A 12,244-nucleotide genomic window follows, 5' to 3' on the forward strand; every position below is an offset into this window, starting at 1 on the left:
CTTCCAAAAAGTTAATTTTCTACAGGAGCTCATATTGATCACGTCATCTTCTCTGTACTGACTTATAAGGAGGGTGAAGGCATTCTTCATCATGTCCTGGAAGACTGTCAACAATAGATTCTGGGAAAAAGGGTGACCATCAGGGGTGTGTGTTTATATCCCAGCAGTGTGTGCGGCGAGTTTTGTGTGTTAGCGTTCAACCATCTTTAAAAAGCTCTGTGTCTGGCTGAATAGAAGGAAGTGGCTCTGACTTCCCCAGGATATGGGAAGAGGAAACCTGGGGGCTTCGACCTCTCTGGCTGCGCCGGAGCCACAAGACGACTCACGGGAGAGAAAGAAGGAGGGAAGGGTGGGGGGCAGACTGAAAGAGAGATACTGCCTCTCATTGTACTCCCTCGAAGGGAAGAAAGAAAGAATTCTGGACGTAAAGACGTGAGACAGAAAGACATTAGGCCCGGTTTTTGGTTTTCGGACTGTGTGGAGATGAATCTTCTCCTCGGAGCTCTGAGTGCTCTTCTCTGCTGCTCGTTGTCCTCCTCACAGACTCTGGATCCTGCTGGGAAGAACGTCTGCCACAATATCAGGTACACTTCAATGTCATCCTCACTCACACCTGTTAACTTTTGACTGTTTTAAATCTTGATATTAGTACCTGTGACAAATTGTAGGTATTATATATATTTTTTGGGCAGTTCTGAGTTTTGGGCAACTCTGTATACATTCTTTATATTTTCTTACCGTTCTTAGTATTCCCTTAGGCTATTGGTAGTATTTGTAGATGATTTTTCCTGTTTTGGGTGAGTGTTTTATTTGCAAAGTGTCAGACTTGATCATACTCTGTGTATCTAGGGACCCGTCCACCCTGGTCTGTTGCACTGGATGGCGTCAAGAGGGAAGAGAGTGCACTATACGTGAGTTTAAGTGTCCTGCTGGACAGCAATCTACAGGACTTATGTTTTTAGTAGCTCCTCATTCACTGGTATTCTGTATATCTGTGTGCAGCTGTGTGTGAGGGTGAGCAGGCCTGCCACAAGGATGAGATCTGTGCGTATCCTGGAGTGTGTCGCTGCCCACCTGGCTTCTACGGAGCTCACTGTAAAACACGTGAGTTATTTTAAACATCAGGAGCTGTTTACCACCTGTACACAGTGCATTAAATATTTCATTCATTTCAGTTTTTGTTGTGTAGAAGTACCAATTTAGGGTCCTTGTACTTGTTCTGCAAAAAAAAAAAAAATCATTGCTTTTATCAATACATCAGTACATAAGTAACATTTTACAATTGTACAGGTCAAAATGGACTTATACATATTAGGTATTTCTGTCTAAAGGTTCAAAACCTAGGGCCCAAACCAAAGGGTCACAAGAGAAATCTGAGAGCCCCTGAGATGATAAATAATGTATAAATAAATTTGTGAGGGGTCACACACTAAAGCGTAGAACATTCCTCTCTGAAATGTGGTGCAGTCGATGCAGAAAATAAATCAGTAAATGGAGATGCATTCCACCAGTTTATACAGTGTTTACACAGTGTTTTTGTAAAGTGTTATGTACTAAAAGTATTATCTGTGTTTGTTTATTTGTTTCCAGGCTGTCCTCCTGATTTCTGGGCACCAGACTGTCACAAGGTGTGTCAGTGCCACCCAAACGGTCGCTGTAACCCCGTCACGGGGGAGTGCACCTGCAACACCAACCGCTGGGGTCCGCTGTGCCAGTATACCTGCAAGTGTGGCCGGCACGGTCACTGCCACCCCGTTCACGGAAACTGTACCTGCGACGAGGGCTGGTACACGCCAAGCTGCTCCAAGCCATGCCAGTGTGCCAGTGGAACATCTGTGGGGATTGGCTGCGACCAGCTGACTGGTCGGTGTCAGTGCCACAGGGGCCACTGGGGGCTGAAATGTCCTGGCGCTTGCAACTGCTACATGTCGCCATGTAATCAGCGAACCGGCGTGTGTGAATGCCGAGAAGGCTGGTGGGGACCCACCTGTGACCGACGGTGTAACTGTGATCTCAAACACAGTAGCTGTAACCCAGTCAGCGGGCAGTGTGTGTGCCACCTGGGATACCAGGGTCAGTTCTGCAATCACCCCTGTGAAGACGGGAAGTATGGTACTGGTTGTACAATGAGGTAGGTGTAAGACAGGTAGACTTTTTTGTTCAACGCCTGTGTATTCCTGCTAACTGTCTATCTCTGTCATTAGCTGTGGTTTCTGTAAAGACAAGCAGCCCTGCTCTGCCACTGATGGCACCTGTGAGGCCTGTGAGCCCGGCTGGAACGGGACACAGTGCGACCGCCTGTGTCCACCTGGTTATTATGGAGACGGCTGCCAGATGAAGTGTCCACGCTGCAGAAACAATGAACCATGTGACCCAGGAACTGGGCAATGTGGGAGTTGTGACCCTGGATGGACTGGAGCCAGGTGTGGATGCATGTTTGGCCGACATATACTTCAGTTGTCAGTGAAGGTTACCGGATCATTTCTGCGATTTATCATATTCTCATCGGTTATAGAGTTGACATATCACATGTCATGTCAAAGGTATGGAGGAACTTTCAAATCAATTATATTGAAGTGTAAATATAATTACAGTCTAAATAATAGTTTAATTGAAAAAATATCAGAACAATACCACTAGCCTTCATCAGTCTTATAAATCTCCTACAAATTGCCAGCATATCAAGTTCAACTTAAAATTTTAGAACATCTGCCATAAGATATTAGCCTGCAGTGGTGGAAGATGTAGTCATATATTTTGAACTGAAATCACTTCCTTATTGGTGCATACTTCTGTTTGTTTCTTCTGACATCAGCAAACTGTCATTCAAAGTCCATTTAACCAACTGACAGTGCAGTCAGAAAGTCACAGATTAAAGTTTCTTGGATTAAAAAAAGAGATTTTTACACAGTCAGTCACAGCTCACAGCTGCACTGCCGTTTACTGATATTAACGTGTGATGATAAGACTGCCATCCTCAAGCAAGTTTCAGCTTTGTGTATTGATTTCCATACTGTGTGGACGTAAACGTAAATTGCTGCCAGAAAGAAGGGAAAATCCATCTTAAAATCGTGCAATATTCTTTGCAAGTTCATGGAGTTTATAGTTTATCCTTGTGGTTTTTGTCAATATGTGTGAAGTGATACTGTGTACGTGTGGGACAAGCATCCACGTTTAACAAGAACAGAGCACAATCAGTAGAAATAGTTAAAACGTGTAGTGGGGTTGATGTTATGATTCGAAAATGAATGTATGTCAGTGTGATGCCCTTATTATCTGTGTCATTGCCTCCTCTTGCCAGGTGTGAGAAGGCCTGCTCCAACAGGACGTTTGGAGACGCCTGCCGCTTCCCGTGCAGCCCTTGTTTCCACGGCAACTGCCATCACGTGACAGGAAGATGTGTCTGTCAGCCAGGCTTCCAGGGAGAGAGGTGATGTTTCTCTTGGGGCGTAGTTAGAGTTTCACTTCACACACACACTCACACACAGAATGACATTAGTCTTGTGATAAATATACAAACTAGAGTAATTGAAATGTAACTTTTTATGGGTTTTTTTGTGCGTTTCTGTCATGTTTGTTGCGTAATGTAGACATTTATTTAGACCAAAAAGGTTTTGCGTGTTTTAACTCATTAACCAGAACACAAGAACTTATTATTGTTTTATTTTTGTCAAACTTACATTAGTGTCTACTGTAACGTACATCTGCCTAGTTGGTGCGTTCAAGGAACATCTGGCATCTAGGCTATAACAGTTGGCCTCTACACATGAACTTTTATGTTTAATTGAATCACAAAACAAAGTACGCTTTGGATGATTATTGGTAATATCTTTATTGTATATGCAATTTGAGGTTAGCTGGGCTAAAACAGGCAACATCTCCATCCCAGTCCCCTTTAATTTTCTGCTCTCTGACGCTGCAAGTTTTGGTTCGTCATTACAGTGTGTTTTCACTGTCAAACAGAACATGAGTCAGTGTTTAAACCCAGGATTTTGTCTTTATGTGATGTAATTATGTGATTTTTATGTTGTTTTTTTTTCCAGCTGTAACAGCAGCTGCCCTGCCCTGCAGTTCGGCCTCAACTGCTCCTCTGTCTGTGACTGTGGTGAGGGCGTCCAGTGCAACTCGGTCACTGGTGTCTGTCCCAGCAGTACGTCCATCCATCCGTCCATCCATCCATCCATCCATCCTGAATTATGTCACATAATCCTTAATTTATGTATGTTTGTTTGTGTGCAGGTGTGCGAGGCTCTGTTCTAGCAGGTGTGCTGGTTCCTTTGTTCCTGTTGCTACTTGCTGTGCTCTTCTGCTGTTTGTGCTGTGGAGGAGGCCCTGTTGATGGCAAAGACAGGTCTGTACCTCTATCAACATCACTGCCCACTGTCATTTGTGAGATTAAATGTCTTATCCTGGATTTTGACCCATCAGAAGCTGTGATATTGTACAGAACCATTTTTTGGTAATATAACCAAGAAACTGGGAATATTAACTTCATTACACTTCCTTAAAATTGATATGATCAGGACATTTCCGGGGGTGGAAAGACATCAAGTGTACACGTTTTTTCTTCCAGAGCGACTGTGGCTGATGGAGGCTGGTCAGTTCGGATGAAATATCACGTCTACAGTGTTCTGGCTAACATCGGTGCTGCACTTCCCTGCATCTCTAACTGGTCCTCTGGCCTGCCTCGTGTCACTGGTGAGTCCTGCTGCACAGGATTTATAGAATCATACTGCATAAAACAGTAAAGCATTGTTGTTTACAGCCTGTGCACAAACTCTCCCATATTTAGATTGGTGAAATAATTGAAGCAGGAATTGCTTCAATTATTGATATAAGACAACGGAAATAAACATTTTTTTTTTTTAAATGCCCTTATATAACCATCTTCTGTTATTTAATCCATTGACAACCACAGTATCTCACCATGACCCGGAACTGACATTCAACCACAGCTTCATTGAGCCTCCCTCTTCTGGCTGGGTGACTGAAGGGTCGTCTTTTGACAGTGACGAGGAGGAGGGAGAGGCGCTCTATTGTGTCCCTCCAAGAGAGGGTAAGGAGAGGAGTACAACAAAAATATATATTTCCCTCTTTCCCCTCCATCACATCTCACGTGGCTGGACTTTTCTCCCTCATCTCTTTGACAGATATTCCAGCGGTGGCGGGTGGCGAGTTCCAGGAGATGAGCTCCAAGTGTAACATGTTCTTGGACCCGTCCGGCTTCAGCAGCGAGGACATCACCTCGCCCTTCAACATCCCTCGTACCTCCAGCATCGCTAAATCCAAGCGGCCTTCTGTGTCTTTTGCCGAGGGGACCCGCTTCAGCCCCAAGGAGAGGCGTGGCTCGGCTCAGGACCCTGCCGGTCTCCCTGGACATCCACGCAGCAAACCCAAGTCACCCTGGGGGGTTTTGATGCTGTCTGCCCTCCAGAGTCAGGGAGGTGTAGCTAGAGCTGGGGAGGAGGACGGAGCTGAGGTTGAGGAGAGTGAAGATGAGGTCAATGTGCAGGCAACAGACAATCGGGAATCAAACTGTGAGGTCAGTGACCAGGAAGCAGACAGAACTCCATCTAGGTCCACCCTGCAGGTCCCCGGGGCTTCAGGACGAAGACGGACTATGTCCAACACGGCTGCTCATAAGGGGCTTCAGCTGCCAACATCTGCCTCTGATGCTCAAGGCGGGAGCTCAGATAAAGTCACCACAGTGTACGTGACGGTGGGTAAAGCAGGTCGGCCCGTGTCGAAGACGGAGACGAGCTCTGAAGGCCCCGTTCAGGCCATGCTGAGACGGCTCGGCAGCCTCCAGAGACAAAGGGAGCAGGAGTCGAACAGGCCCAAGCCTAAAACAGCTGAAGGGATTATCAAACCACCGAGGAAGAAGCTCGGAGTTCGGGCCAGTGTGTGGGAGCAGGGAGGGCCGCCTGGAGGGGAAGTAGGAATTTGCAAGCCAATCAGAAGAAAGCATGCTTCTCTAAACTCCTCTGACACAGCCGGTGCTAGTGACACCCCACCATCAGAGGGCGGCACTCCTAAAAGGCCGCTGTCGTCCATACTGAAGAGCGTGCCAGAGTTGGCTTCAGCTGACTCGGGGTCAGATCTGAGGGCGGAGGGAGACACAGGTGCAGGAAGGATCGAGAGCAACTACCTGACCGTGGGACCAGCAGGAGACGCTGCGAGTCTCACCGAGGTCATTGCCAATGAGGGTGCTGAGCCCTGCTATGAAAACGTCATGATTAAACAGTCATAACCTCTGAGAAACTGACATGTCAGCGGGTCTGATCCGAACACGGCTGCATATTTATTATTCTGCAGTTATGAGAATACAGACACAAATGGATGTTAGTCACTACTGTAAATCTGCGTGAATTGCAGGTCTGTGATTCTTGAATTATGGTGTTACTTGTTAAACACTCATGTTCACCCTTTTAGCCTATCTCTGTAGAAAATATATGAAATGTATATTGTGGGTTGAAAGTTGAAATTAAACAAAAACACAACACTAATACATACAAGTACTGAACTGTCTGGGCCTGGACTCAGAGGGGGTAAACAGACCCAAGGGCACACACTTCAGGGCTGTTTGAGAAAGACAAGGGCAAACAACAGCAAAACTATCACAGTTTATCATCAATAGCTGGCTGCGAAAACAGAGACGTGAGAATAAGTTTTGAGTCTGCTGCTGGACTGATGTTTGTATTTCTTTTAAATGAAAATACAAGGAAGAAAAGACAGTAACAAGGTTGGAATTTACAATCAAGTGTGGTTCACTCTTCATCAGCACTCCTTTAAGACATCTGTCAAAGGCAGCTGTCAAAAATATATTGTAGTATTTTATTGTGGTCTCTCAGACCATTCAGCGGAGGTCAGAAAACTATGATATGAGAATGTTTTCACATCTATGACCGGCAGTCAATTTCCTCTCGAGTATGAACTAAGCTGTTCCTGCCCTCTGACCTCTGTTGACACAGTCATGCTGCTGTTGGGTAAAATCCACATTATTGCAATTTTAGGACTTTTTCTCTGTGTGACCATACGACATGATTTGGTGCATGCAACTTCCTATTTTGATTTTCTCTGTATATATGTAGACCTTTAATAATGAAAATAAACATTTTGAAACAGTGTGGATACATGATTTAAAAAAACATAGATGTATTGAATAAAGCGGGTCAACTGATGTTGACAGAAGATGAGAGTAGAGTTCAACCAGCTAAACTTTGGCCGTGACGAGCGGTGTGTGGACTTTGATTGATCTCCAATATTTGTTGACGTTGATGAGCAGCTAGTTATGTGTTACACTCAACATGTTTGACACACTTCTTCTTCTTCTTCTTCTTCTTCTTTTTTTTTTTACAGCCAACACAGCCTGTTTCAGTTTGAATGAATTTTCAATCATGTACAAATGTATTCCAGATGATCACAGCAAAAATATTTAAAAACATTTGAAACTACTTCTCTGCCCCGGCGGTGTCTGAGCAGCCGAGCCAGTACTTGGCGATGGATCTGGGATACGGAGGAGAACCGGGGTCGACTCTCTTGGTCCTGAGGTCCACTCTGTAGTACTTATCTAGAAAACACATAAAACAAGACAGTTGTTTTCCCTCTGTGGATAATTTGAGGGGAGAAGTAGGTCAAAACCGATATCGACACAGAGCAAGATATTTTTATTCATGTTTGCTGGGAATGACCTTCATGTGTAAAGAAGATCTCATTCCTATCCAGTTAACATTACATGCATCGGTTTGGATTTGTCATCACTCAAGATTTTTCAGAACACACAGATTAATCAGTCCTGTCTGATGAAATGCATAACTACTGAATATCAAACAGAAATTCAGACGGAATGAGTGAAAATAGCTCCTCTGCTTTCTTTGTCATGTGGACACAGCATGTGAAACTAGTTAAAATAAGCCTAATGTAGCCAGACAATGAAAAGCTAGGGAAGGTTTAATAACATCACTGTGTTCCTGTCTCCTCTCCCAGCAGCTCTCGACAGTTGAAACTCTTTGTCCCATCGGTCCGTCCCTGAAGTCCCTTAATTTGATATTTTTTATCTTGTGCTCACAAGTTGTTGTCTCGTGGGAAGAAGCTATTAAGTGTGTGCGCACAAGATCCATGACTTCTCTGCACAAGATGAAGAAATAGAACATCAGAGGAGGTTTTGTTTCAATCCATGTCCATTTGTGAGGATCCGAAAAATCTGGATCTAGTGGATTTAAATACAGGCTTGATTGAATTAAAGGGGACTTGGCGGAGGTATGCGCTTGAGGTCTAAAGGTTGAATGAATGAATTTGTTGTCAAATAGTTTGATTTATCATTAGGCTAGACTGCACCACTGATGAATCTGCTGTCTTACCTCCTTTAAAGAAGTAGACAGTCTGTATGGGCTGCTCTCTCCGGATAGGCTCAAAGTACGACCTGGAGTCATAGTTGCCTCTGTTGTTCTGGCGGTAACCGTCTCTCCGTCTGTCCTGGTCCCAGTCTTGGTCCCACCGTCTGTCCCAGTCTCGCCCGAGCCGCTCCTCCATTTCCATCCTCTTCTCTGCCAACCTCAGACCCATCTCCATACCCCTCTCCGCAAAGCCCTGGCCCATGTTCATCCCCCGCTCAGCCATTGATCCCCAGTTTGGTGAGCGACTTTGCCTCCTGCGACCCCACTGCTGGTCCCATTGCTGTCCATACTGCTGTCCATACTGCTGTCCATACTGCTGTCCATACTGCTGTCCATACTGGTGGTCATACCGGTAGTCATTGCGGCGCGGTGTGGGCCTCAACGGAGGGACGTACATTCTGCCTGTCATGACAGCGTCCAGCGGAGCCTTGAGGCCCTTCCAGTCCTTCTCGATGAAGTGGTGTTTGTCATGATGCTGGGGCACTAAATATTAGAAAAGCATTAAGATATACCAAGTGACAACACCCCAAGACAGGCACAGGCGATCTCTCACAACACAACTCACAGTCGGAGAAGAGCTCACTGAGGAAACGTTCGTAGTTGTTGTAGTAGACGTCAGTGTAGCGCCTGAACAGTGTGGACGGAGAACTCTCAGACATGGTGATGCACTCCTCGTGGGACGGCTGGTGCAGAAACTCGTACGTGTAATACTGTTCGCCTGGAGAAACCAACAATTAAAAATGTAAATCTTTGATATTTAAAGGTGCTATATGTGAGCATGTCAGTTGCAAACATTCAAAACATCACAGTTGTGTTGAAAGGCATGTTTGTCAACACCCATACTTTCCTGGTGCCTAGAGCTGCCTGCTATTATTTTGCTATTATTTATTTTGCATACATAGCTGGATTTATTTAGCAATATTTGTCTGTACCTTTAAAGAAATAGACCTTCTCTCTGCCGTTGTGACCGGGAGCGGGCAGAGCAAACGCCGCGTCCACATGATCCGGAATCTTGTCGAAGCCCACGCTGATATCTCGAGGGTAGTCATCGTCCAGCACGCCGTTATCAAACCTCCAGTACTGGTTTCCCTGGTGAAAGTTTTGATACATTTAAACACACAGTTGACATGCCTGTAACTGTTGTAAATAGATACAGGTCACTCCCTGTGTGCCCACCTTAAAAATGTAAGTCTTCCCCTGACAGTTGACGCGGGTGAAGGCAGCGTCGATAGGCCCGCGGATGCCCCACACATCCTTTATGAGCTTCGGATAACCAGGGAGCACTGACTTCTGGTCCAGCTCAAAAAAGTAATCCCCTAGAAAACAGTTTATAAGCATGAAAGATATTCTGAATTCTCTTAATAACAGTTCACTTTGTCACTTGGTCACTCACCTCTGAAGGCATAGATGGAGCCATTCTTTAGCTGCATGAAGGAGTCGAAAGGCCTCCCGCTGCACACCACGGCGTCAGGGTCGGGGGCTGCAGTGGTGCCTGTTGTGCCGGGAACTGTGGTCTGAGGGGGTTTAGTTGTGGTGGCGACTTCCTGTGTAGGTGTGACTGCCTCTGAAATAGTTGCCCTCTGTATAATAGGTATTCTCTGAAATATGGTATCCATCAATCGAGGAGGTCTGGTCATCTCCAGTGTGGTTTCGTGACGTTGCTGTGCCCGGCGGCCAAAGTCTGAGATGCCTTGCTGTCCGGTCCTCGGCTGACGACTGGTGGCAGTAGAAGGGGACGGAGTAAAAGGGGACGGGGTGGTGCCTTCAAACAGCTCGTCATCATCATCTGCAGTCACGTACGTGTCTCCACGAGCTAAAGGGGAAAGGAAGTAACATCAGTGACCATCTTCTGGTGAACCATTTTGACTTATGACATACTTAAGTGTGTTCACAAATGTAGTCACTACACCACTACTGTGTATGTGAAAAAAAGTTCTATGTATGTAGCCACATAATGCTTTTTCAGTACTCCCCAAGACCTGTAAACACTCTTCAGTGTGTAAAAGTGGTGGAGTGTCCCTTTAAAGAAATAAGCAGAGAGGGTTTCTTACTCGTCATGCCACAGGTGACCTCATAGTCGGAGCAGCAGCTCTTGTAATACTTGCACATGGAGTCACACTGGCACTTCCTCTCAGAGTCGTAGCCATTCTCACAGCGGCCCATACAAGAGTCTGCAGGTAAAATGTCAGATTAAAAGAACATGGATCGCCTCTGTTGTTTGATTTTTTGCTGCTGCGCTTCTGCCCAAAGGAATTTGCTCCCAGGGATAATTAAATGAATTAGATTTTATTTGATTATAGCTCCCATGAGGCTTTGACAGCATGCCAGCTTCATCATGGGTTGGGTTGTTCTTTGTTATTCAAAATATGGGTTTTTATCATTTTAGCAAGTTCTGTATATTTAATGCCCTTATGCAACTTTTTCCCACTGTTGATGATCCACTCTGACCTCACAGGATCCCCTTGTTGCTTAAGAGTGCACATGTTGAAGACCAATTCACAGACCCACCCATGGTTTTAAAATGTTTCATTGCCAAATGAAAAATGTTATAACAGAAGAACGTTAAGACCTAACTGCATGTATGAAGCTTCATTTGACAGGTAACATCTTCCAGTTTCTGGAATGTGCTCGTATGGCATACAGCGAAACAAAAAGTCAGTTAAAACATTGGTCAGAAAAAAAGGTTTTTTGGTCCTCATGGTAAAATAAGTCATATTTGAAATACAAGAAACAGAAAACTATGTCAGAGTGCGTAAACCTTCAACATCTTGTCAACTGCACCTGTGCGACATGTCACAACTCTAAGCCTCAACATTTCTTTAAACGTTTAGTGCTCGTAACTTATACATACTCATAACTGCTGAAACATACAGCTATTTGATGTATTGACCAACAGATGCTAACCATTTTGATGCTGGCTCAATTGTTACCAGCATTTATCAGCGAAAAGGCAAAACATTCACAAATTTCTGCTTCATTAATTAGATAATTTGCTGATTTTCATACTTTCATCAAATAGTTCTAAACATGAAAACATTTTGATTTCACACTACTGGTCAGACAAAACAAGCAACTTTAAGACTGTACTAGTTATTTGTGATGGGCATTTTCACACTTTTCAGGCATTTTATCAACAAAATAATAAACGTTACTTAGCCACAGGTTACATGATGATGCTGTGATCAACAATATGTATTTGTGTAGACAGTTCTGATTGGACTAATACATAAATAGTTACTTTAAACAATATTTAGTTGTTACTGCTGATTGAAATATACAAACTGTCAGCTGGAACACGGCACATTATTAGGTCTGACCGTAACATGATAATACTCTACAGAACAACTACCAGCACTCCTCTAATCACACAACTTTCTCAACTTTAAAACCATTTCGTAAAGCACTTACCGTCTTGAGCTAAAGCCTGAGCGAGCAGAGCGAGCGGCAGGACGGCCCACAGCCTCATGTTGCCTCTGTGGCGTGAGAGGACAGACTGAGAGAAGCAATGATGGACTGTGTGCTTCCAATTATTGGAAACATGTGTCAGTCACCCCTCTTCCTTGTTTGCTTTAACCTTATTTGCAAGCCTCTTTCTACTCGGGCAGATAAATAGAGTCACACAGAGAGAAGGGGGGTCAATAGGAAGCAAATGTTTAAGCGATTTGACCATTTGATGACCTCCGATCACCCCGCTTCTGCTTTTCTTTTACTGTAATCTGTGAGTCATTTAGTGAAAGAGGGCTGAATTGGAAATGTCATCTTTTGTTATTTTATTATTTGCCTTAAGGGCAAGACTCAAATGCTTGCAGCTTGTGTCACTGGGAGTTTTGGGCCTTGTTGTTTCATCT

General features: G+C 44.6%; 2 protein-coding genes across 2 annotated transcripts; one reads left to right on the top strand and one right to left on the bottom strand.

Annotated features, from left to right (window-relative positions):
* Window positions 1-91: 91 nt before the first annotated feature.
* Window positions 92-7,479, top strand: scarf1 (scavenger receptor class F, member 1). The gene is made up of 12 exons (XM_037079339.1): window positions 92-106; window positions 235-584; window positions 850-911; window positions 1,003-1,104; window positions 1,591-2,131; window positions 2,205-2,423; window positions 3,302-3,430; window positions 4,044-4,150; window positions 4,240-4,351; window positions 4,574-4,698; window positions 4,919-5,056; window positions 5,151-7,479. Exons 1-12 carry the CDS (start codon window positions 92-94, stop codon window positions 6,248-6,250), a joined length of 3,000 nt encoding a protein of 999 aa, XP_036935234.1. The 3' UTR covers window positions 6,251-7,479.
* Window positions 6,669-11,973, bottom strand: vtna (vitronectin a). The gene is made up of 8 exons (XM_037119231.1): window positions 11,805-11,973; window positions 10,448-10,567; window positions 9,790-10,209; window positions 9,573-9,712; window positions 9,329-9,485; window positions 8,962-9,114; window positions 8,361-8,879; window positions 6,669-7,570 (listed from the first exon to the last, which is right to left on the bottom strand). Exons 1-8 carry the CDS (start codon window positions 11,860-11,862, stop codon window positions 7,452-7,454), a joined length of 1,686 nt encoding a protein of 561 aa, XP_036975126.1. The 5' UTR covers window positions 11,863-11,973; the 3' UTR covers window positions 6,669-7,451.
* Window positions 11,974-12,244: the final 271 nt, after the last annotated feature.

Source organism: Acanthopagrus latus, chromosome 2, assembly GCF_904848185.1.
Source record: "Acanthopagrus latus isolate v.2019 chromosome 2, fAcaLat1.1, whole genome shotgun sequence".
Lineage (NCBI taxonomy): Eukaryota > Metazoa > Chordata > Actinopteri > Spariformes > Sparidae > Acanthopagrus > Acanthopagrus latus.